The 26,767-nt window shown below is 41.5% G+C and overlaps 2 protein-coding genes across 2 annotated transcripts; one reads left to right on the top strand and one right to left on the bottom strand.

Moving 5' to 3' along the window:
- The first annotated feature begins 3,120 nt into the window (after positions 1-3,120).
- Positions 3,121-4,068, top strand: LOC137094850 (free fatty acid receptor 2-like). The gene has a single exon (XM_067460766.1). It carries the CDS (start codon positions 3,121-3,123, stop codon positions 4,066-4,068), a length of 948 nt encoding a protein of 315 aa, XP_067316867.1.
- A 15,734-nt stretch (positions 4,069-19,802) lies between these two features.
- On the bottom strand, positions 19,803-24,413 carry LOC137097911 (free fatty acid receptor 2-like). Its single transcript, XM_067473378.1, has 2 exons — positions 24,381-24,413; positions 19,803-21,208 (listed from the first exon to the last, which is right to left on the bottom strand). The coding sequence occupies exon 2, from the start codon at positions 21,195-21,197 to the stop codon at positions 20,181-20,183; it is 1,017 nt and encodes a 338-aa protein (XP_067329479.1). The 5' UTR covers positions 21,198-21,208; positions 24,381-24,413; the 3' UTR covers positions 19,803-20,180.
- Positions 24,414-26,767: the final 2,354 nt, after the last annotated feature.

The raw sequence follows: 26,767 nt of genomic DNA on the forward strand, positions 1-26,767 counted from the left end.
TCTGGAGACTTCTGCCTCTGGTGCAAAGCGATGGTTTACAAGCTGTTGCTTATAAGCTGTCTCAATCCTCTTTCTTGTGAAGCTTTAGCTGGTCAAAAGCTTCTGTTGTCGCTGGGACTGGTGGTATAAAAATACTGCTGACTGCAGGTGCTAAGGATGCCTATTTTGAATTGCTTGGGTCTAGGATTACGAGACAATACCCTAGTCTCTGTAGCTCTGCTGCAGAAAAACAAGGAGTCGAGCAAAAGAGCTCTATACAGGCAAATGGAATAGACCAACTAAGGCTGGCCTCTACAGAGTTTTTATGCTCCACCCAAAACTGATACAAAGGAAGGTATCTAAACTCTTGAGAAAACCTATAAACAGGGGGAACTGAAGCAGAGGAGAGGAAAAGGCAGAGATAAGACTTCACAAACATCCTTCCGTACAGAGAAGAGTTAGCGATATCTGTTGGGCCCTGCTGATGTTTTGGATTATATTTCAATGAGATGCTTTATTATTTCCTTTATGGGTTGAAGCATTTATGCAAGAGAGGCACATTTTGGTCCAAAGCATATGATCGTTCTTTTTCTGAATTAAAGCTCCTAGTGGTCTCTCAGCTAACACAATTATTGATAGGAAACTATGATCATTTTCATTTCATTTGATTAAGAGGCCCTCTTCCCTTAAACAAGTTCTGACCTTTCAGGTACTTTATTGGCTAATGTGAGAATGTTTACCTTGGTGCCACTCAGCGGCAAGGCATACCAATCCCATCTGCAGTAAACAAGTTAACCTGTGCAAGAAGGTATTTTGTTGCTGGGGAACCCGGTTAAATGTGGTGTGGCAAAATGGTTTTCACACTGTGGAGCATGCTTACTGGGAGCTCACCTGAAGTTGCAGTTTCTCAAGTCGCTCCTGACATGGAAAAAAACAACAAACCTTACTTAGTTACTTAGGCAATCCCTCATTGTCTGAGTACGTTGGATTTACAAGTGTAGGGTCTTAGTAGTGGCTCCATAAATGGCTGTGGAGTCCTATTCTCGATCTGCGTGTTCTTCCACAGTGAGGAACATCGGTTTCCAGATGGAAGGCAGTCCCTTCCACCTGGAAACCAATAGATTGGCACGTCTTCCTCTTGGCACATTTCTCTGTTTCACCCTTCATTTGAGCCTCTTCAAATTCTGCAGCACTGCTGGTCACAGCTGATCTCCAGATAGAGCGCTCAAGGGCCAGGGCTTCCCAGTTCTCTGTGTCTATGCCACAGTTTATACGGTTAGCTTTAAGTCCATATTTAAATCTCTTTTCCTGTCCACCAACATTTTATTTTCTGTTCTTGAGTTGGGAGTAGAGTAACTGCTTTGGTAGATCGTGATAGGGCATTTGGACAACGTGGCCAGTCCAGCGGAGTTGATGGCATAGGAGCATTGCTTCAATGTTAATAGTCTTTCCTTCTTCCAGCATGCTGACATTTTTCCACCTGTCTTCCCAAGAGATTTTCAGGATTTTTGGAGGCTCTGATGGAATCATGTCCTTTATCAATAACAGTGTGATACAGGGGGATTATTTTCCATATTAGCATCATGATGAGACCATTTGGCATTATGTTTATTAACATTTGTGAAAAATGACATGACAAGACACCTGTGTTGTCAAGCAGAGGCATTAATTTTTTTCCTCTTTTGGTTGATGTTCTTTAGAAAATAAACTTTCCAGTGGTTACTGGAGTGTATATCCTTCCTGATTCTCTTAAGCCTTAACGGAAGCAACATCATATGGCCCACCCATCATTCAAACAAATATTTTTTTTAAAGTAAGTGAAAGGGTCTGCTTGGTATCGACATAGGGTGGATGATCAAAATGTGAAAAAATCATTTCTGAAAGATAAGCTGAGGAATCAGGCTCAGAAGTTATTTGCCAGTTATATATTCATTTTATTGGAGTCATTTTTCTTACTTTTAAGTAATAATTTTCCAAAACGAATAATTAGAAATCTGTATTAAAACCTATAACATTAACATAAATTGTTGAATTTTTTCATGTCAGGAGCGAGTTGAGAAACTGCAAGTCACTTCTGGTGTGAGAGAATTGGCTGTCTGCAAGGATGTTGCCCAGGGGACACCCAGATGTTTTACATCCTGTGGGAGCTTTCTCTCATGTCCCTGCATGACGAGCTGGAGCTGACAGATAGGAGCTCACCCCACTCCTGGCTTTGAACGACTCACCTTTTTGTCAGTAGTCTTGTTGGCACAAGGGTTTAACCCATTGCACCACCAGAGTTTCCTATAAATTGTTGGTGTACAGTAAGAATTACAAATTCAGATTTTTTTTTCATGTCAGGAGCGATTTGAGAAACTGCAAGTTGCTTCTGATGTGAGAAAATTGGCTGTCTACAAGGACATTGCCCAGGTGACGCCCAGATATTTTGATGTTTTACCATCCTTGTGGGAGGCTTCTCTCATGCCCCCACATGGGAAGCTAGAGCTGACAGAGGGAGCTCATCCATGCGCAAATAATTCAGATAATCCCATCACACTGATACTTTGCTGTAGATGTGTTATTTCACATCTGCAATTATTCCCTTTGTGAATCTGTCTGCCAGCTCTAGGCTAGATGCATCACGTCTTCGTTGTCAAAAAGATCACTGCATTTATCACACAACTTGGGCCTGTGTATGTCACCATCAAGATCTTGGGCCAAAAATGTGAGCTTTAAAAAACTAACCTTTTCACATTTTGACCTGTGCTCCCAATTTTACCTCAAAAGTAATTCAGCTAGAAAACGTCAAAGAGATCTGTTCCTGTTTTCCATTCCTCTTTCCTGTCACCCTCATCAATCCAAGTGTATTCAGGAGCCCAATGGGCCATTAATAATGCCTGCTTTTGCAGGCTTACCGGGAAGTTTATGACTTTATTGCCTTGGTACAAGGTCATCCTCACTGAACAATCTTTCATGGCCCATTTCACCTTGATTACTGCTTGCTCCTTGCTTTTTACATCCATTCCTTATTCTATCACACAACTACTTTGCACTAAACCAAATACATCCTTAATACTGCAAGCTGCTGCAGAATGGACAAAGGAAACTGGTAGGAGAGGGGCAAATGTCTTGGGCTCAACCTACACTCTGATTCCTGATGCTATGGGAACCTTGAAGATCATCTCCTTGGTTGTCTATGGGATCACCTTCCTTCTAGGGCTGCCCTCCAATGTCCTAGCTCTCTATGTCTTTTATTGTCGTGCCAAGGTACGTGTGACACCCAACCTCATCTACATGATCAACCTGTGCATCTCTGACCTAGTCTTTGTTCTCATCCTACCCCTGAAGATGCTAGCAGTGTGGAAAGGGAACTGGACCCTGCCAGGCTTCCTCTGTGCTGTTTACAATATAATCCACTTTGGCACAATCTATGCCAGTGTCTGTTTTCTGACTGTTGTCAGCGTGGGACGCTTTCTGGGAGTTGTTTTCCCTATCCAGTATCAGATTTACAAGAATCCTTGTTACTCGTGTCTAGTTTCTCTGGGAATATGGAGCATAGTAGGATTCCATGGGATTCTCCTCTTTGTCCTGGAGAACACCAAGGATCTTAGTCCCAGACTCTTTGCTGATGACACCTGGACTTGCTATAGCAACTTTACTGACCAGCAGTTGGCCTTGTTGCTTCCTATTCGGCTGGAGCTATCTGTAGTACTGTTCTTCTTCCCCTTGGCCATCACTTTTTTCTGCTATGCTGCCTGCATCCGGGTCCTGGTTGGATCACATCTCCATGTGCAGAAGAAGCGCCGTGCCGTGCGGGTGGCAGTGGCCACCCTCTTCCTCTTTGTCCTCTGCTTTGGCCCTTACAACATCTCCCATGTTGTGGGCTTCATCCTCGGAGAAGATCTCTGGTGGCGTAGTGTGACTCTCCTCCCAAGTGCCTGCAATGCTTTCCTGGATCCTCTTGTATTCTACTTCCTATCTACTGCTGTGGATGATGGGATAATCCAAGTGTGGCGATCCCTGAAGGAAAAATGTAGTTCCCTCAGGATGAAAATTTCTTTGACCCATGGAAAACAAGGAAACCAACAAAAAGCTTTGAGCATTGCCTGAGCGATTGAAAATTGTCTTCTTTTACCATTCTGTCTCACTCTTGTGGTCTCCAAAATATTAGATGGAAAAATTACACATGGAACAATATATAATAAAGTAATCATACAGCTGTCACTTTGTAAAGGAGATTAGGTGAGATGTCAAGAGGAACAACAGTGAATTATAACGAACATGGATGTAGCATGTTTGAAGGTGATCATCGTAATAACTGAATGAGGTGAGGAACCAGGCCAAAGGAAGATGCAGTCTTAGAACTACAGGTTTTATTTATCACAGTAACCATCTGTTGTATTGGAAGACTAAATTGACAATTGGGTAAGACAAAGAAAAAAGGATTTGTTGTTAACTTTCAGACATGTTATATGAGCTGATCATGGATTCATGGAAGGTCTTTTGGATGACATATTAGTTCAAAATAAATTTGGGGCCAAATGTCACATTATGTGGGGGATCTATAGTTGAATCTTTAGGAATGAAGGAGAGAAGGAAGGAAGGAAGGATATGTACCAAATAAGAACTGAAGCATTATCTTGCAATGTAAAGAGGAATAACCCTAAGGGAACCTGAGAACATTCAACTAAACTATGTCTACTTCTGGAACCAAATGAAAAAGAAGGTCTTACTGTAAGGTTTTTATGTAATCAAGGGCTAAGATGACCATCATTACTATGTGATCAACTATGTGTTAAATGATAGTGGGTTGTGTATGAGTGTGGGTTCTATACATGGAGATCCAAACTATAGAGGGTGCTTCATTTTTCAGAAAAGCCATTGCTATTCAGCATGATCTTTATGGAATGAAATGATCTGTCCCAAATATGCAGTTGTTTGCATGGGACAGCAATTGTGCTGGGGGTGGTGCAGGTGGTGCCATTCTTTTATGTCAGTAGAGCAGTGAATCCTCCCCAGCTTTCACTAACATTTATGTCATTTTCTTCAACATGTGATGGCTCCAAGGTGGAGATAGATAATGTCACCAAGGTGCTAAGCTCTCCCTTTCAAAAGGGAGAGCCTCCTTCTTTGGAGGCTTTTAAGCAGAGGCTGAATGGCCATCTCTCATGGGTGCTCTGAATGCGATTTTCCTGTTTCTTGGCAGGTGGTTGGACTGGATAGCCCATGAAGTCTCTTCCAACTCTCTCCCAATGATTCTATGATCCTATGAATGCCTTTAAAAAGTGTATATCCTATTATTCTGCTTTGCTCAGAAGGAAAAGACAGGATGAGACACTGAAGTTTGGAGAAAGAAATGCTGCTAGAGATCAAAAAAAAAACTTCAGTATGAAGCAGTCCTGTTAGCTGTGCCAGATATTCATCTCGATCCATCCGCCATCATCCATAATGTTCTGTAGATAACAGATATTTTCAGTCCTCATTTACCTTCCTTTGGGTTTTTTTTTCCTTTTTGAAAAAAGTAGCTTGCAAACTTGGTCTTGTAGGTGACTGGTTTGTGAAGGTAAGGGCCCAGCAGTAACACATGGGACAAATAGAAATAGAAATAATAATTGTTTCCATCTCCTAAATTACATTTTCCAGGATTACTTAGTCAGAATATTAGACAATTCCAATTTCATGTGTAAATGTTCCCAATTCAGGTACTTGTAATTAACTTGAGTGCAAATCATGTCACAGCTTTGTTTGGCTTATTTGACCTATACACATCTATTAATCAATTGAATCTTGAATTAATGTTGGATGCACAGACTGTTCTCACCATCTGCTTGTTCTTATTTACTTGGGTAAGTGCTGATCCAACTATTCAGGGCCAGCATTGAGCTACACTATCAAATTAGCTGTTTGTCAACCACTCTGTGAACTGTTTTGGTCAAAGAGGTTATAAATTATACATACATACTGTGACTCTAAAGCTCTACAATTCAGCAAGGGCAGCATTCTATGATTTTGCCAATTGCACTACAGAAGAGTCTCACTTATCCAACATAAAAGGGCTGGCAGACTGTTGGATAAGCGAAACTGTTGGATAATAAGAAGGGGTCAAGGAAAAGTCTATTGAGCATCAAATTACATTATGATTTTACAAATTCAGCACCAAAACATCATGTTTTACAACAAATCGACAGAAAAAGCAGTTCAATACACGGTAACGTTATGTAGTAATTACTGTATTTATGAATTTAGCACCCAAACATATATTGAAACAGCTGTGGATCTGGATGGGAGGCAGATTGCATTGGATAATACAGAGCGTTGGATGAGCGAAGGTTGGATAAGTGAGACTCTACTGTACTTCTCAAAATTTCCAGCTGAGAAAACAGCCCATTTCTTTATAATGCAGTTTTCCTTCATCTCTGTTTTAACAAATGTGTGTCCTACATTCTAATCACTAAGATTGAGTCATTTTGTAATTTTAAAAAATGAATAAAGGAGAGTTTGCAAGTTGACAACAATGTTTACAATATGGAAAATATTTCTTCGGTGGTTTAGTGATAATTGGTGTGCTAAGAACTCTGCTGAATGCAAGACAGGTCACCTACTGCATCTTATGTTGCAAACATATTGACTGCACATTCATTCTCTCTCTCCCTGCCTCCCAAGCATGGTTCTCTAGGTCCCAACCCCATGGCAAGCTGGATTTGTGGGGGCATGAGAGAGGGCCTTCTTGGTGGCTGCCCCTCAACTCTGGAACTCCCTGCCTTTCTGTAGCAGGTTAGAAGCTTTCTTTTCAGGCAGACTTTTCAAGATTAAAGGTTTTACGACCAAGCCAAAGGGTGCTGTGTTTTATGTAGTTTGGTGGGTTTATTGGTTTAACTGTGTATTTTTAATATTTCTATTAGGCATGGTTAGGTACAGTCGTTATCTTCTAAAATCGTTATTATTTTGGAATAAATTACCTTTTGAACCAATTTTGAGCCATGCAGGAATAGTGGGAGGAGTAATTCCGAATTTAAACCACTTACCCATTGTTCAGAATTATTTTCGGATGTCTCCCACAGTTATTTTGATTTTTAGAACAATTAAGCAACTTTGGCAAAGCCTCGCAGTTTCCATTCTTGAAGGCCACGTTTTAAAATCTCGCCGTTTCCCTTCCCCGGCTGGCGGTGAACACGGTGCTGAAGAGGGACGAGGTGGGTGTGGCTAAGAACAGCTCTTCCTGATGGCCACGCCCCCAATGACCTTCAGGAAGAGCTGTCACTTAGCCAGGCCCACTTTATCCCTCTTCATTGCCACTAGGGAAGGGAAACTGCGGGATTTTAAAACTGCTTAAAATCTCGCAGTTTCCCTTCGTCTGGTAGTGAGCTGCCATGCAGAGGGACACGGTGGGCATGGCTAAGCACAGCTCTCCTTGAAAGTTACTGGGGGCGTGGCTGTGCTTAGCAACGCCCACCTCGTTCCTCTGCATGGCAGCTTGCCACCAGGGAAGGGAAACCGTGAGATTTTAAAACTAACGGGGAAGGGAAACTGTGAGATTTTAAAATTGTTTGTTTAGGCTGACTTTGTCAAAGTTACTTAATGGCTCTGGAGGGAGGGAGGGGCACCTTCCATTAATGAAGCAAACGAAGCGATTCGGATTTCCTGCTATTTCTGATCTTTTTTTCAAGAAAATTTCAGAAATCATTTTAAAATCGAATCGCCAGCGCCCCCTATATACAAAACGAGTTTAGAACCATTTTTTTTCTTGATTGCCCAAGCCTAATTTCTATGTTTCATTCTATTTTAATGTTTATATGTGTTAGGCTTTAATTCACACATTGTTATGGATTTTAATGTTAGCTGCTTTGAATCTCCTTTGGCAGGAGCTACAAATAAGAGGGAAGCTACAGTTCAGCAACATCAAGAGAACTACAGCTTCCACACACCTGCTTTAAAGGTGTGTTGTTCCTATACATTGCAGCCTTATGTTTACCTCCTTCCCTTATTATAAATTTAGTGAAGGGGAAATTGAAAATATGATGATGTCACCCTTCGGTGGTCTCCCTTGCCTAGTATTGAATAAGAGTACCTAAAAATACACAACCTGTGATGATGTAATATTGCAGACTTCTCCAACATGACGCATAATAAGGAGGAAGAAGTAGATGGGTTTCTCAGAAGCTACAGTGCTGATGGGAATGGGGTGGTTTTAGTCTGAACTTTGAAGGATTTACCCAAGGTGCAAGTCCTATATTGGTGGTAAGAATCCTGCCTATTCCAACTGGGGATGGGGATGTATGGGTGTCCCTGTTTGGCTTTTACTCTATGCATTAGTAACTAAATGGCAGCTGTTACTCATAGCTAGCCATTCTCCCCGTGATATATTGTCATGGAGTTTCATGAATTTGACCGTAAAGCTCATACATGCAAACCCTTGTACATACTGTTGCACCCCAGGCCTGGAAACACCTATGACCACACCATCACTCAAGATTCCAGAATATAAGCAAACAGTTTGTTGTAAAAACACATAAAAGTATATGAAAAAATCAGGAATAAAGAAGATTCATAATCCAAAAAAGAGTTAGGTAATAACCAAACAGGAATCCAAATGTCTCATACAGATCTAAAGGTAATGCAGTCTAGGAATAGACAAAAGTCACAAATACAGCTTAAGTCTACAAGCAAAAGATATACCTAGTTAAACCTGAGCAGGAATAATAATAAAAAACAAGAACATAGAATACTTCCAAGATTTTAAAATCCAAAACCAAGGTTTGACTTGAAACAATAACCAGAGAACTCAGGCCTAGCTTCTCACTTGAATGCTGCATTGCCTGAACCTTAGGAAAGCAACTTGCTATCTAATAGAAACCCATGAAATAATTCTGTTTCCCCTGAATTTTCTCCATAACTTTCCCATGTAATTGCTCTGACCTACGGTGCTTATTTTCTGCTCTGATTTGTAAATAAAGACTTTTGTTGATTTCTGTAGCTCCATGTTTTTTCCCCTGGGAGAACACTTCGCTCTTTACCCAACTCCTTATCTAATGTTGCAGTTTCTGGCACCTCTGACTGACCTTGAAGCCCTGCATTTTCCGAATCAGGTTTCTCACAGAGAGAACCACCATTTCCCTGACTTGAATCTTCATCACTTTGTGACGCAGGAAATCCCATAGGAAATCCCACAATCTTCTCTAAATCATTCAGATGAACCTGAATTTCTTTTTGTCAGGTCAAACAGCAGGCGTTATGTTTAACACACATACATTTGAGCATAATGCAGCATGGGAGAATCCTACTGAGCTGAGTGGAATATTATTTCCCCAAAAAATGCAGTTGACAAGCTTGTGTAAATAAGATCCAGATTTGCAAATGTTATGGCGAGTATACAGAGAATGACTGTGAATCAGGGTTGGCAACATTATGTTGCCACCCAAAAGTGAAACTTGTGTTAAGTGGCAGCACCATGTGCTAAATGTATTATACATTAATTTTCCCATCCCAATCTTTTATCCTAACTTTGAAATAGGTTAGTCTGACAGGTGTTACAATAAGAATGTTATATTATGGAAAAGCTGGGCTTTGTCCTGATATACAATGTGTTTTGAGCAGAAGGGGGTCAATACAAACATGTGCAATGACTCATAGGGCGGTGTAGACACAGGCTCAAGTATCGGAGTTAGGAAGTGGATTAAACCCAACCAGTTCTATTATGCCTACACAATCACACCAGGAACCGGTTTGAGGATGGGATGTTGGCCAATGGCCACAGTATCTACTGGCTGCAGATTGGAACTGAATCCAGAAATGGTTATTTCTTATCCAGTGAACTGAGATGCGCTGATGCACATTTCCATGTTCATTCGTGATCAGCACTAGACTGTGGCAGGGCACAGAACACTGTCATGGGACCTAAAAGAATCCTCCACTTTGTGCGACTGTGAAGCAGAACAGACAACTCTGCATCTGTGTGCTTGTCCGCAATGTCCTGCCTCATGTACACAGGAAGAATTGTTTGAGGCTTCAGACAATGCGGTCGCTGTTGCCCGTTTTGGGTCAAATGATATTTATCTGCATGTACTCCTTCTATTATTTTATACGAATTTATGCAATGCTTTTGATACAAAATAAATAAATAATGGGAATGATATGGTTTCCTTTATCGGGGAGTAACTATTTTCCTTCTGGCCAGGTGATTCAGTGTTTTTAAACATGCGTCAGCAGTATGGTGTCCTGACAAGCACCCGACATATTTCATTCTCAAATTCGAACCTTGCATGCATTGTACTTTTCTGGCTTATTGCAGACTTTCAAGTAAGTTTTTCCCCCACTGTTTCTGGCTTAATGCGGCAGCACATATTGGGGATGTATGTTTTGTGTACATCATTCTCTCAAGCTGTTTTTGGACTGTATTATAGTATCAGTGTAGAACTGCCCAGAAATCTTGGAAGAATGGGAAAAGTGGTCTGTCTACAAGCAGATATATGAAACATTTATTACAGTATTTATATTCCACCCTTCTCACCCTGCAGGGGACTCAGGGCAGATTACAATGCACATATATATGGCAAGCATTCAATACCAGTTAGACTTACAACATATATAGACAGACACAGAGGCAATTAACATTTCAGCTGTGCCCAAGCTTTTCCAGCTTCATGAGGGTATGCTCGATTCTGTCTTGATTCTGGTCACAGGGGGAGCTGCCGCTTCACTGTCTATTGTGACACCGAGTCCTTTGATGGGGTACTACCTCATTCTTCTGCATGCTGCTGGAAGGTTATATGGTGTCATAAATTAGTTAAATTAGCCTCCCTACATAAAGTGGTATCTAAATTTCTTACTTGACAGATGCAACTATCTTTCAGTCTGCATAGGTCGACAGTAAGCTAGACTAATGGCTGGAAACTCACTCCGATCCGGTCTGGCTTTGAGCTCATCACCTCTCGGTCAGTAGTAATTTAATGCAGCTGGCTCCCAGATAGCTGTGCCACAGCCCAGTCCAGTTGATATTTGTTTATAAACACATAATTGTTGGTTGTTATATACCTTCCACTTTTCAATGTGTGACAAGACTATCATTCGGGGTTTTGTTTGGCAAGATTAATTAGAAGAAAGATTTTTTTGTTACCTCCCTGTTAGCATGAGAGCATGATTTCCCAATGGGTTTTCGCAGTTGAGTGGTGTCCCGCAGTTGTAGTCCAACACTCCGCTCATTACATTATACTGACTCTTTATATGAACATGCAGATACTTAAACTGAATTTGCAAAAAATAAAATAAAATAAAAATAAAAATGCCATTCTAAAGAAAAAGAAAAAAATTCCCTCGAAAACCCAATTACATTTCTACTATTGCTTTCCCAATGTTTTGGACTTCAAGCTCTCCACGATCCCCAGGCAGCATGAAAGGATTGTCTTTATAGTACGTGCTTCACACCAAGACCTAGTGATCTTTTTCCTCTTTCAAAATATCATCATTACAGTTGTTGTAAACCTGCTTCCTTATTTGGTTTAAAACCTCAAATGGTGTGGTCAGCAGACCTCTGAGATGTTTCCTGGCGCATGGGTTTGCAAAGCACCTTAAGATTGCTGGGAGACCAATAATTGCAGAAGTAACTTGTGATTCTATCTTGCTATGGCAAGAATTTAGTTTTCGGATTCTGGGAGGATGCCCCCTTTAGTCCTAAGGTATGAGTAGACCTATATTTTGTCTTGGGAAGAACTTGGAAACATACTAGTTTAGGCTCCAACATCCAGAATACCAGTCAGCATGGCCACTAAGTTTGAGTATTTGGGTTTGGGTATTCTGGGAAAATCAGAAGACGCTTACTTCTTGGGAGGAGAGCAATGTCCAATCTCAATAAAATAGTAAAGAGTAGAGACATCAGACTGGCAACAAAGATCCGCCTAGTCAAAGCCATGGTATTCCCTGTAGTAACCTACGGATGTGAGAGCTGGACCTTAGGGAAGGCTGAGCGAAGTAGGATCGATGCTTTTGAGCTGTGGTGCTGGAGGAAAGTTCTGAGAGTGCCTTAGACTGCGAGAAGATCCAACCAGTCCATCCTCCAGGAAATAAAGCCCGACTGCTCACTGGAGGGAAAGATACTAGAGACAAAGTTGAAGTACTTTGGCCACATCATGAGGAGACAGGAAAGCCTAGAGAAGACAATTATGCTGGGGAAATTGGAAGGCAAAAGGAAGAGGGGCCGACCAAGGGCAAGATGGATGGATGGCATCCTTGAAGTGACTGGACTGACCTTGAAGGAGCTGGGGGTGGTGACGGCCGACAGGGAGCTCTGGCGTGGGCTGGTCCATGAGGTCACGAAGAGTCGGAGACGACTGAACGAATGAACAACAACAATTCTGGGAATTATAATCCAAAAAGAAACTGGAAAATTCCAATTTGGGATCATATTCCTCCCAACTATAATGTTTGCCATTGATGACCGTGGCAGAATAAGTGCTGAACAGGCTCAGAGCCACAGGTAAGTATAATTTCACACTACTGAATTATAGTCCTATGGTTCCACTTTAATTACCATGGTTCCAATCTATCGAATTCTGGGATTTGAAGTTTATGTAGTACTAGCTGTCCCCTGCCACGTGTTGCTGTGGCCCAGTCTGTGTATATATGTGTGTTTGCATGTGTGTGTATATGTGTGTGTGTGGTTTTGTGCATGTGTTGTAATGTAATTTTTGTGGGGTTTTTTTGCTTTCTAAGTCTCTTCTGCTGTGTTTTTCAGTGTTTTAATGAGTGATGGACACTCGTTTGCCTGATAGGTATATTGTGTCCAAATTTGGTGTCAATTTGTCCAGTGGTTTTTGAGTTATGTTAATCCCACAAACGAATATTACATTTTTATTTATATAGATTTGAATTTTAAGCCATAGAATCTAGTACCTACCCAAACTGCAAATCCCAGACTTCTCTAGCAGCCTAGCAGTTGCAATTGAAAATGGTGCCAAGGTATTGTGAAAGAATCACAGGCTGAGGGACTATAATTGCTGAGCCTTTTTTTTTCTGGCTGACAGTGACACAAAAGGCTTTAGGTTGAGTGACAGATGAATATTGGACCTTGTAGCAGACTTAGGCAAAGGTGGTAAGACCATTCCTCCTGGTGACCCTGTGTGGGCTGCACTATTGCTCTAAGTTTTGTTTGTTTGTTTCCCTTGTACACCACTTTTCTCACCTTGGGGAGGACTCAAAGTAGTTTCTAACATATTTATGGCAAAATTTAATCCCTCACATACATATAAAACTTAACATAAAAAAACTATAATTAATAAATATCAATTAGATCATTAAAACATAACAACATTTGGACATTAAAACATGGAGTTAAAAACATATTACTATAAACATTAAAATCACATAATCCAAAAATTGTAGTCCAGGCCATTCCAAATATCAATTGCACATATTCCCAGATTATTCCTTGTATTTCTTACAGTCCCAAAGCTTGGTCCCATAGCCAAGTTTTAATTTTTTTCTGAATGCTAGGAGGGAAGGTGCTGATCTTATTTCATTGGAGAGAGAGTTCCATAGTCGAGGAGCCACCACCAAAAAGGCCCTGTCTCTCATCCCCAACAGTCGCACCTGTGAGGGAGGTGGGACGGAGAGCAGGACCTCCCTGGATGATCTTAACATCAGAGATGGTTTATAGGAGATACGTTTGGACAGGTAAGCTTATTTCTCTGCTTATTTTTTTCCATTTTTTTTCCTTATGAAGGTATGTGTCTCTGGGTGTGTGTCCTTGTGGTAGAAATGAAAGCATGTGAGAAAGCTGATGAAATGTAATACAGTAGAGTTTTGCTTATCCAACCTTTGCTCATCCAACATTTTGTATTATCCAATGCAGTCTGCCTCCCACCTGGATCTACAGCAGTTTCAATACATTGTGATGTTTTGGTGCTCAATTTGTAAATACAGTAATTACTACATAATGTTACTGTGTACTGAACTGCTTTTTCTGTCGATTTATTGTAAAACATGATATTTTGGTGCTTAATTTGTAAAATCATAATGTAATTTGATGTTTAATAGGCTTTTCCTTAATCCCTCTTTATTATCCAACATTTTTGGTTATCCAGCGTTCTGCAGGCCCGTTTATGTTGGATAAGTAAGATTCTTACTTAGTTTAAAGCTGTTTGGGGCTTCTTATCACCGAAGGAAATCTCTTGGGAAGACGGATGGATAAATGTCAGCATGTGGAAGAAGCAAAGACCACCAGCACTGAAGCGATGATCTTTCACCATCAACTTTGCTGGACTGGCCATTTTGTCGGAATGTCCAATCACCATTTCCCAAAGCAGTTACTCTACTCTCAACTTAAGAATGGAAAACGGAATGTTGGTGGACAGGAAAAGAGATTTAAAGATGGACTTAAAGCCAACTTTAAAAACGGTGGCATAGACAACGAGAACTGGGAAGCTCTGACCCTTGAACATTCTAACTGGAGGTCAGCTGTGACCAACAGTGCTGTGGAGTTTCAAGAGGAATAAATAGAGGGCAAAGGGGTGAAATGTGTCAAGAGGAAGGCTCTGCAAGCCAACCCTGACTGGGACCACTTTCCATCTGGAAACTGATGTGCTCACTGTGAAATAATAACTTGAATGTGATGAATTCCCTACCTTTTTAGGCCCAGGGAAAGCTCAGAAAGCTCAGAAAGTAGGCCCAGAAAGTTCAGCAGCCATTTTATGAGATGGTGCAAGGAGGCCATCTTAGAGTACCCATTTCCTAGAGGGGGCGGAGCTTAGGAGCAGTCTGGAGGGAAATGTAGGGAGCTTTGTAACTGGCTGGGAGAGAGTGGGTGGAGCTTAGCTGGAGAGCAGAGGAAAAAAGGCTTGAAGTAGGGGCGTTTAAAAATCTGACAGCTCAGTTAGGGTTTGGTGTTTAAAGAAGCAGTCAGGGTCTGGTGTTTGAAGAGTGGAGAGGGTTTGTGTGTTAGGAGAAGAGAAGTCAGAGAAGCCAAGAGTTGGTCAGTTAGTAAAGATAGATAGCTATTAGGGAGAATAGCTAGTGTAGAGCTATTCTTTGTTTAACAACAACTGTCTCAAAGTGTCTCTGTCTATAGAAATACTATTCCATTATCTGGGGAACAAAATATGAAGATTGGTGGCAGCAAACTACTAGAAGGTTTTCACTGTTATTTACCTCAGAGTTCAGAGTCCTCAGTGCGAATCCAGCACCACAGAATTTACTTGAAACCTCTAGCTAAACCAGAAGCTAAATATTCCTTAAAGTGTGGTGGTTGCCAGTGATCACAGAACTTTACCTCAGAAAACAGTGTATTGGTGGCAAAGTTTCAGCAGCCCCAAACACTTAATTGTATTTATTTACTAATCTTTTATATTTTTGGTGAGCAGCATTTGGGATTATGTAAAAATTCTTTACAATTGGTGATGCAGCGGTGGGATCTCCAAACAAAGGGTGATCCTCTCCATGTGGTAGAGGTTCTCTCCTCTTAACCTCCCATTCCCATTCTCATTACAATTTGTTTGGCAAGAGGTGGGATGAATAAAGACCCCCCTGCCACAAGAATTTTACCCTGACTGTGTGGATTTAGAAATTCAGATATAATTCTTTTACATTGGTCAAGAATAGGTCTTCACAGTCACCTAGGGAACCACCGCCAAGGCCCTACATTTGGAAGGCAATCATACTCTGACACAAGGGATCACCAATGATGAGACTCACATAAATATGGGTAATTGGAGTGGGCTATAGGCTTCAGAAAAGGGCCAAAATGTCCTAAAGGCACAAAATCCCATTAGATCTGGCAGCTAAGCAGGGCTAGTTTGGTTGGTTTTTGGATGGGCGACCGTAGACAAACACCAGGTGCAATTGGCAATATTTCTTAGGAAGAACCTAGCAAACCCACTTCTGAGTATCCCCTGTATAAGAAAATGCTCCAAAATTCACGTGGTTGCCATAACTCAGCAAGTGTCACAGATTTCAGGGTTACCTGGTGTTTGTGGGAGGTCACAAAACAAAGACCCAAGACTGCATATGGCCCACTGGCTACACTTCCCCATTCAGGTTCCATATGTCAAATAGAATTCGATATCTCCCCTTGAACGCTAAACAACTACCAGATTTCCTTCATCATACGTTGTGACAATGAAGTCAGACACTGGAAATGAAGGAATTAAACAACTTTATTCATGCAGTTAACTATGTATTCTCACGTACACAGTTAAAGTAAAGGTAAAGGTTTCCCCTGACATTGAGTCTAGTCATGTAGGGTGGTGCTTCGGCTTCTAAGCCAAAGAGCTGCCATTGTCCGTAGACATCTCCAAGGTCACATGGCCAGCATGACTGCATGGAGCACCATTACCTTCCTGCAGAAGTGTTACCTATTGATCTACTCACATTTGCATGTTTTTGAACTGCTAGGTTGGCAGAAGCTGGGGCTAACAGCGGGAGCTCACCTCGCTCCCTGGATTCAAATCGCCAACCTTTCAGTCAGCAAGTTCACCAGCTCAGTGGTTTAACCTGCTGTGCCACAGGTGGTCCCAGGTACACAGTAGAAGTATATAATATTAGGTTTCTGGTAGTGTTTCTTTCTCTTAGCTGGATGCTTACTTTCTTGCCTATGGACTGATGTTCTCAAGTCTGACTTCCCTTCTTGTTCCTCCTGTTCTTGCAGTTTTATTGTAGTCAAATAATCATAGCTGGTAGACCGCATATTTCTCTACTTATAAGACATTTTTTTTTAATAAATAAATAATTTTCAATCTTGCCTTTATTCAGTCCATGGCTCAACAAGTTGAAAAAAGTGCAACGTATAAAAGAACCCAATTAGGACAAAAGCAGTAAAAACCCAGCTAAACAATTATATATATACAAAGTTAAATAAGTCTAAAACATATTTAAAACATATTAAAAAGCTACAAGTACAACATATCGCTTGAACAAAATCTTCCTGCATTAAAAAGTTTAACCAAAGGCTTAAAATGTTTTTTTTTTTGCTAATAAGGAGAAAACACCCCCCACTCCATTTACTAAAGACAGTAACCATTCAAAGTACTCATCTCATATACAAAACCATCAAGAGAGTATGTGTTGCTGAAGGCTTTCATGGCCAGAATCACTGGGTTGCTGCAAGTTTTCCAGGCTGTAAGGCCATGTTCCAGAAGCATTCTCTCCTGACGTTTCGCCCACATCTATCGCAGGCATCCTCAGAGGTTGAGGGATCTGTTGGAAACTAGGCAAGTGAGGTTTATATATCTGTGGAATGTCCAGGGTGGAGAAATAACTCTTGTCTGCTTGAGGCAGGTGTGAATGTTGCAAACGGCCACCTTGATTAGCATTAAATGGCCTTGTGGCTTCAATGCCAGACTGGTCGCTGCCTGGGGGAACCCTTTGTTGGGAGGTGCTAGCTAGCCCTGATTGATTCTTGTCTGGAATTTCCCTGCTTTTTTGCATGTTGCTCTTTATTTACTGTTCTGATTTTCGAGTTTTTTAAATACTGGTAGCCAGATTTTGTTCATTTTCATGGTTTCCTCCTTTCTGTTGAAATTGTCCACATGCTTGTGGATTTCAATGGCTTCTGGTACAAAGCCAATAAGAGGCAGAAATTGTAACTCTTAGGCCAAAAGCTTTCTCACAAGCCAACCACTGATGGAAAAGGAGACCTTATCCTGAGAACCTTATCATTGGATTAATGCAGTCTTAGGCATTTTTGACATTTGTTTTTGTTTAATTCTTTATTAATGTCTTTATCACATCTCAAGGGAAGTGCAGGTTTCTCTATCTCATATCATACAGGCACATATTGTACTACACACCACCCCTGTGAAGAAGTGTGGGCGAAGAGAGCTGACTTGAAATCACCTATGAACTTCATGGTTCACTTTAATTACTGTTTTCCTCTAAACACTCTCTCACACAGCTTTCATTTACAAAACAAATGAGCAATAGCTTATGAAAATAATAACAATATATATAACACATTGTAATAATTCTCATTGCTGTTAAAATACTACAAACAAGGTCATAGTCCGGGCTTCTTGGTCATCTATCTCCTGCCCCATGGACGTTTTTCTTCCACTTTTTTCATGTCTGAAGTGACTTGAAAAACTGCAAGTCGTTCTGGTGTGAGAGAATTGGCCGTCTGCAAGGACGTTGCTCAAGGGATGCTTGGGTATTTTTGATATTTTATCATCCTTGTGGGAGGCTTCTCTCATATACCTGAAAAGGGTGCCAGAACTGACAGAGGGAGCTCATCTGTGCTCTCCCTGGATTCGAACCTCTGACCTGCTGGCACAACGGATTAACCCATTGCACCACTGGGGACTTCTCCAACTGATCCAACTCTCTCAAGCCAACAGATCTATGTGTGCTCTGTTTGGCCACAGGAAGTAAAAAATCCGATGCTGAATTTGGTTTAAGAAATGTTGGGACTGATCAGAGAGTCCACAAAAAAAATGGTCAATGAGCCTTTCCAAATGATAATTTGCCCAACTGACTCAAAACAAGTTGATATAACACAGTAGCTTGTTCTGCAGAAATTAGCTAATAAAGTTTCCAGGGATTGTTGTTGTTGTTGTTTATTCATTCAGTTACTTCTGACTCTTTGTGACCTCCTGGACCATCCCCCAGCTCCTTCAAAGTCAAGCCAGTCACTTCAAGGATACCATCCATTCATCTTGCCCTTGGTCGGCCCCTCTTCCTTTTACCTCCCATTTTCCCCAGCATCATTATCTTCTCCAAACTTTCCTGTCTTCTCATTCAGGGATTTTAACTTTTCAATATTTCTTAAAAGATATGGGAAGAGATGGAGAGATGGCTTTTACAAATGAGACGTGTCCAGTATTGTGAGCTATTCTATGGCAAGCACACTCAGTTTTGTTGAAGACCAGTTAGACCTGGCAAGTGATTCATCTGAATAAGTATTGTGTTCACAGCATAACACCACCCACAGGATCTTCCTTCCAGTTTGTAAGGGATCCTTGGCAAACAGACTAACATGGAAAGAGTTCTTTAAAGGAAGAAACCCCCTGACAGATACAATCTTCTCTTTGTTGACTGTAAAAAGACTCCAGAGAATTACTAGTCATTCAAGGCAACAGGAGCCAGATTTCTCATTCAATGCATGTTTTCAAATGTTACATTTACATAGAGAAGTCAGTACATTAGGCAGCTCTCGGATTTGAATGTTTGTTTGACAGTTTCTTTCAAGTGTGCTCTTGAGCAAAGATGAACAAAAAGCAGATTGGTTAAACACTGGTATATCCTTTGATGAACTGCAGAAGATTAGATGGGCTTTTGGATGCACAATAGTTTAAAAATATCTCTCATAGCAAGAAATCTTTTCATTCTTATTATATCACAGAAATTCTGAAGCAGTAGATCCCAGTAAGGAAAATCTGAGAGTGCTACTCAAAGCTCATTTAGACAGTACCTTTATCCCAGAAGCTTCCACAGCAAACAGGAGGGTGGCCAGACGCCGTTCCCTGCAAACACAAAAGCAATCGCTACAAAAGGCAAAAAACGCAAGAGTTCCAGATGTGGGAATATCGCAGTTTTGAGCCAAATATCCACATCTTCGAATATCTGTATATTCCTGCATTAGAATCAAGGGTCCCCTGTTTCTCTGGATCACCAGTTTTTGTACATCATAAAAAGCAATACTTTCCAGTCATAATAAATATATGGAAATCATGGGATTTTTTATCTAGATTTTTTCCTGATTGGTCGGTTCCTAAAAAGATGACACTTGAGTAGAAGGCAAAAACTTTGTGTGTCAGAAAGTTCATGAAACATGTGGGGGGCACAGTGGAGCTTTGCAATTATCCGCATATCCAGACCTCCACGTATCCGAATATTTGAATCTTGGGGGGGGGGGGGGGGGGGTTGGTTTTTTTTAAAACCTGCCAAGGTTCCTGGTGGAAGTTCCACAGTGGCCATCTTGGGAGCCTCTAAATCTCACATCAAAGCATCAAGTCTGGACAACTGAGGAAGAAATCCCGAGACCAACAGGTCTGTATGTGGACCTCTTCTGAAGTCCCAGGATTTTTTGCCCCTGTGATTCGGTGCTGTCTGGAAGTGCCCTCAGTTTTGACACTGAAAACATATGCCTAGCTAAAAAAGTTCTTTAATATTAAGAGAGTGTCTGTCTCTAAATAGTGGGTCCCAGGGTTCTACTAACAGACCACAACATAGATCTCAAAGCCCTTAATGTTGCTTTGGAGTCCAGATATCTTGCATTGTTTCTGGAACATTTTATGGAGGAATTAAGTCTCAGATATCCCAGATCTTGTATAAGGAGTAGGTGTGCTGGACCCAGCCAGCATATTTGAGACAGATGCCCGACCAGCTTCTTCATCTTTAGTTTCTGCATTTGGAGCCTTGCAACAAATCCGACAACATGGAGACCTAATACTTGAACATATGCGGAGCCAGAAGTCAGTAAAGGTTCGACGGATAGTGGCAGAAGAGAAGAAGAAGATCACAGGGTCCAGGGTGGTGTTGAGGGAAGTGAGAAAAAAGGTCTCCACTCTCCAGTCAGGATTCTTACCTTCAATAAAACCCACAATGTGGGATATATTGTAGGGAGCAAATGCCAGGGAGAAGTTAAGAACAGTGGCCAAGGCTAAGGCCACAGCCCTTTGCTTCTTCTGGGGTTTGATGTTAGGCATGGAGGTCAGGATGCGGATCACACTGATGTAACAGAAAAGGGTAATGATAAAAGGGATGAAGAAGAGGACAATGCAGAGCTCTAGCCGGAAAGGGAGGACGATTCTTAGCTGCTTTTCAGTGAAGTTGTCATAACACGTTCCGTTGGAACCACTTTTCTTTGCAGTCCTGTCAGAGTATTCTACCCCATAGACAATACTTAAGCAGTGGGAGCAGGCTAGAAACCAAATGAAGAGGCTGGCCATTTTTGCATAGGTTGGCCTGCGGTTTAACTTGTGCTTGACAGGGTGGGCAATGCATAGATAGCGCTCCACGCTGACTCCCATGAGGAAGAGGGTGCTGAGGTAGATGCTGCTGTAGAAGATGAAGTTGGCCACTGGGCAAAGAAAGTCAGGGAGAGGCCAAGTGTTGTCTAAGGCAATCTCTGCCATCTTGACAGGCAAAATGATTAGAAGGAAGAGGTCGGATATGGTCAAATTGAGCAGAAGGATGTCAATGGGTACTGGCTTCTCGGTCACTTTCTTCAGGAATGAATAGCAGGCCAGGAGGTTGGATGGGAGTCCAGTCACAAAGGCAAAGATGTAAACACCAAGGACCACATTTTTATCAGCCATCCTCTCAGAGTCTGGAAGTGAAAGGAGATAACATTAGAAAGCAGAATATCAAGCATGTTGCTTCTCAAGGAAAACAATGAATAGAAGGATATTCTGGTAGTTCTTCTTGTCTCACCTTCTCAGATAGTGTATCTCCAGATGTGTTGGAAAACAACTTCCACAATTACTAGCCAATTAGCTAATTGACAAAGAATCATAGAATCATAGAGTTGGAAGAGACCTCATGAGCCATCCAGTCCAACCCCCTGCCAAGAAGCAGGAATATTGCATTCAAAGTACCCCTGACAGATGGCCATCCAGCCTCTGTTTAAAAGCTTCCAAAGAAGGAGCCTCCACCACACTCTGGGGCAGAGAGTTCCACTGTTGTACGGCTCTCACAGTTAGGAAGTTCTTCCTCATGTTCAGATGGAATCTCCTTTCTTGTAGTTTGAAGCCATTGTTCTGCGTCCTAGTCTCCAGGGAAGCAGAAAACAAGCCTGCTCCCTCCTCCCTGTGACTTCCTCTCACATATTTGTACATGGCTATCATATCTCCTCTCAGCCTTCTCTTCTTCAGGCTAAACATGCCCAGCTCCTTAAGCCACTCCTCATAGGGCTTGTTCTCCAGACCCTTGACATGTTGATTAAGGGTGCATTTACACTGTAGAATGAATGCTGTTTGACATTCATTCACAAGGAGCCCCCAGTGGCACAATCAGTTAAACCTTTGTGCTGACAGGACTGATGACCAACAGGTTACAGGTTTGAATCCATGGAGAGTGCGGATGAGCTCCCTCTGTCAGCTCCAACTCCCCATGCAAGAACATGAGAGAAGCCTCCCATAAGGATGGCAAAACATCAAAACATCCAGGCATATCCTGGGCAATGTCCTTGCAGAGAGCCAATTCTCTCACACCAGAAGCCACTTGTAGTTTCTCAAGTCGCCCCTGACACTACAAATTGGGTATTACAGTAACATCCCAAGAAGTGAGAGATTCTGTGTATGGGGAGAACAAACAGTGGAAGATATTGAACATTTCTTAATTGACTGTCCAGCATATGCTGAACTGTGATACAGATATTTACATCCAATATTGTCCGACTGCAGGTTTCCCCAACAGAAATGACCTTCTGACATTCCTCTTGGAAGGACAAGAAAGATCCACCATAATCAGAGTAAGCCTTTTTATTCTGAAAGCTATCAAGAAAAGAGCACATTTCCTGAAAGAAGAACAAGGAAAATAAGATTCTGACTGTAAATAGAAGGTTAGCTGCTGTTCTCTCCTTTTTGCCTTGTATTTTATTCGTGTTGTATTTTGAAATGGTCATATGACTAGTCAAATAATAAGTAAATAAATAAATAAATAAATAAATTATTAAGTCGCTCCTGACACACACACAAATCACTTTGACAACCATGGTTCAGTGCTATGGGACCTTGGGATCTATAGTTTGGTGATACACAAAAACTCTTTGACAGAGAATACTCATGACCTTGTAAAACTACAATTCCAATGATTCCATAACATTGAGTCATGGTAGTTACATTGGTGTCACCCTTAGATGACAGCATTTATCATATCTAGAGAATGCATAGTTGGAGATGACTTTAAATATTATCATCCCTGACAATAGCTGGAAATGATGGAAGCTCACTTCAGAGAATGGGAGGAAGCCTGAAATCTAAGGGCTCATGGCTGAGAAACCAGAATTGGGGTCTACTCAATATAACTGTGATGTCTGCATGAATGTTTTGAGTTCTATGTGAGCTCCAATTGTGATTTGGGAAACACTCAAATATTTCCTTGTACCTTAGTGCTCTGGGTGAAGATAGATCCTTATGAACAACCTGTCTTTCAAGGACTTCTAATCAAGGAATCCTTGTTTCTCTGGAACACCAATTTGTACATCATAAAAAGCAATAATTTCCAGTCATAATAAATATAGGGTTTATAACTCTGTGTCAGTGTGGTAGCGCTAGGTTTAGACATGAACATAAGATGACCACATTTCCTAGAGAGCCCCTGGTGGTGCAGCGGGTTACACCACTGAGCTGCTGAACTTGCTGACCATAAGGTCAGTGGTTTGAATCTGGGGAGCGAAGTCAGTTCCCGCTGTTAGCCCCAGATTATGCCAATCTATCAGTTCAAAAACATGCAAATGTGAGTAGATCAATAGGTACCACTTCTAAGGGAAGGTAATGGCACTCCATGCAGTCATGTCAGCCACATGACCTAGGAAGTGTCTACAGACAATGCTGGCTCTTCAGCTTAGAAATGGAGATGAGCATCAACCCCCAGAGTTGGACATGACTAGACTTAGTGTCAGGGGAAACCCTTAACCTTTTACATTTCCTTGAACTTCATGTCTATTAAATATACAGTTAAACAGTAAGATCTGTCCATTAAAAATGGATTGTGATTGTCTATCTTTCCAAACTTGGAATAAAAGTCTTGTTGCAACAGTAAAAGCACAAAGAATCAAACGACATTAATTCTCAACTAATTGTCACTTCATGTAAACATAATTTAAAATTATCCAGCCTGAGATTTAGTTCAGCCTCTAAAGGAGTGAACTGAATACTACCCCAAAATAGCTTCAACACATCAACTGCCCCATGCTTTAACATAACCTAAACACAAATTGGCCATCGATAATTAATTTGTTCCAACTCTATCAACTGCTTCTCAGCGGGAGTTAGTTCTGTGCCTTGGATGAAATGCCTTCCTTATGGCTGTCATCTAAAATCACAATAAAGACTCACTCACCACTGATTTTCAAAGGCGAAAAACTTTTGCAATTCTACCTGCTTTGATTCAGAACCATTATCAAATTTTAATTTTGTGTGCCATGTCATTTGAGCTTTCCTTTGCGTAGTACAAAAGATATCTTTTGAAAGAGTCACTCGGAAACGACAAACCTCTTCTCCAAGTTGTCCCTCTAAGGCAGTGGTTCTCAACCTGTGGGTCCCCAGATGTTTTGACCTTCAACTCCCAGAAATCACAACATTTGGTAAACTGGGATTTCTGAGAGTTGTAAGCCAAAACACCTGGGGACCACAGGTTGAGAACCACTGCTCTAAGGCTTTCACCCCTTCCTCAAGCTATGAGGAGTGGATTCCGTTCTGACTACTTTACAAGAAATATTTTCTTAATATTTCCCCCCTAAAGATCACATCAATTCATGCACCATTTTTCCAGCTTACTTGTATTGTAGTAGAATGCTCACTCTGTTCAATCACTAAAAAATTCCCGAGATGGTCCCGTGACAACTCTCAATTTGATCCTCGCACAGCATGCAGTTGGATTTTATGAACTTACAGAAATGATGCCTGGTTACATGGAATAGATAGTCTTGGAGGAAGTGAGGTCAACAGTTGAAAAAGGAACCTATTACCCATGGAAACAGTTTCACCTGGGAAATGACTTCAGAGAGTGGGAGGAAGTTGGTGATGCTGCAGAACACCAGTATTGTGCAAAGTTACCACAAAAGCCAAGCACAACCCCCTTCTTAAGTTGAAAACACTTCCCATGTCTTTTGTCCTGATGCTCATAATAAGGAACCTTTATTCCTATAGTCATTACTGAAGGAACAATCAAGAGAGTGTTCCTAATAATGTTCCAAAAGGAAATTAATACTTGTTCATTACTAGGGCTGTGTGATGAATTCGCTCTACCTAAGGCTCCCTATCTGCACTTCCTGGAATTGCGCATGAATACTGTAACAATAATGTGCTATGTGGAATCTATTGATTTCTTCATATATATACTTGGCAATGTATGCATTTTTAAATTATAAAGAAAAATGCACACAACTTAAAATGCAAGCAAAAGTGCTTTAATAACTGGATGCATTTATCTAAAATTACAGTCAATTGAAAAAAAATTCGAGCAAGATGCTCAGGTTCTTCCGTACATATGTGTGGGGGGGATACATGTAGAAATGAGACAGAAGGCAAACATATGCTTAATGAAGTCAATCCCAAAAGGATCTAAAGCATTATAACACATCTTGGATCTAACGTCTTCTGTATTCCTGGCCTGCACTTGCTTATGGAGTGCAGATATAGTCTGTCCTACTTCGGGTCCTTCCACACAGCTCTATATCCCAGAATATCAAGGTCGAAAATCACACAATATCTGGTTTGTACTGGGTTATCTGAGTCAACACTCAGGGCGCTTCCACACAGTCTTTTATCCCGGGAGCATTCAAGTTTTAAAAATGCAGATGTTCCTAGGTCCCTATCCACACACACCCCAGAAAGCACATGCTTTCTGGGGTGGGTATCCAGATGTTCTTCCGGGACTGGCTCAGGAGAACACCTGGGGACTCAACCCCCCTCCCCTAAAGCCCTAAAACCTCTTTTCAAAGTAAGGAAAACTTACCCGGCCTCCAGTAGACTGTTTCCGAAGCTCTCCCGGCACGTAAAAATGATGCACCAGGAGAGCACGGGGAGGGAGTGATTTTCCTTCCCTCCCCCCTCCGCTCTCCTGGCACATCATTTCTACATGCCGGGAGAGCTCCAGCAACACTCTATTGTAGGCCAGATAAGTTTTCCTTACTTTTAAAACTGGAAAACTGTGGGAATTGTGTCTGGGCTGCAGTCCAGATACTGGAAGTAGTGGGCTTAGCCTTCACCTTCCAAGAAGGCATGGAATAAATCCACTATCTAATTAATCTGGCACAAACCAGGGTTTTCCTGGTTTGTGGTGAATTAATTGCGGGTTGTCCAGAACGTCATTTGGACAGCCCCCTTTTTATTGTGGAATTTTCCACAATAAAGGAGCTGTCTGGATGTGCCCTCAGATAATGTGGGATTTTCTGCCGTGATATTCTGGGATATAAGGCTGTGTGGAAGGGTCCCTGGAGGAGGCCTCCTCAACTGAACAAGGGGAAGAGATCACAATAATAGGTTTCACTAAGAGCCAGAGGAAGCTGGCAGCCCTTCCCTGGAAGTATAGCCTGGACCGTTCTTTGTAAAACTTCAAGACCAGAAACAGGAGGCTAAGAAACTTCAGCCTTTATGATGTTGGATATTGAAACCACAGCAACAAAATACCAGAAGAAGCCTTGGTCTGATTTAAAAGAATACTCGTAGGGCCCTTCCACATAGCCCTGTATTCCAGAATATCAAAGCAGAAAATCCCACATTATCTGAGTGTGGACTCAGATAATCCAGTTCAAAGCACATATTGTGGAATTTTATGCCTTGATATTCTAGGATATAGGGCTGTGTGGAATGGCCCTTATGGTTCTTGCAGACAGACCCTATATCCCAGCATCTGATCCCAGGTTTGCTGCTTAAATCTCACACTGTCACTGGGATAAGATTCTGGGACAAAGGGCCTGACTGGAAGGGCCCTTAGACAATTAGGTCAGCTATGCTTATTTGCAACTTTTATAAAATAGCATAATCAAGGCCATTTAGTTGCTGCTTTTTTTCGTTTCTGGAGCAACTTGAGAAATTGCAAGTCGCTTTTGGTGTGAGAGAATTGGCCATCTGTAAGGATGTTGCCTAGAGGTTGCCCAGATGTTTTACCATCCTGTGGGAGACTTCTCCCATGTCCCCGCATGAGAAGCTGGAGCTGACAG

Source organism: Anolis sagrei, chromosome X (genome assembly GCF_037176765.1).
Source record: "Anolis sagrei isolate rAnoSag1 chromosome X, rAnoSag1.mat, whole genome shotgun sequence".
NCBI classification, from domain to species: Eukaryota; Metazoa; Chordata; class Lepidosauria; order Squamata; family Dactyloidae; genus Anolis; species Anolis sagrei.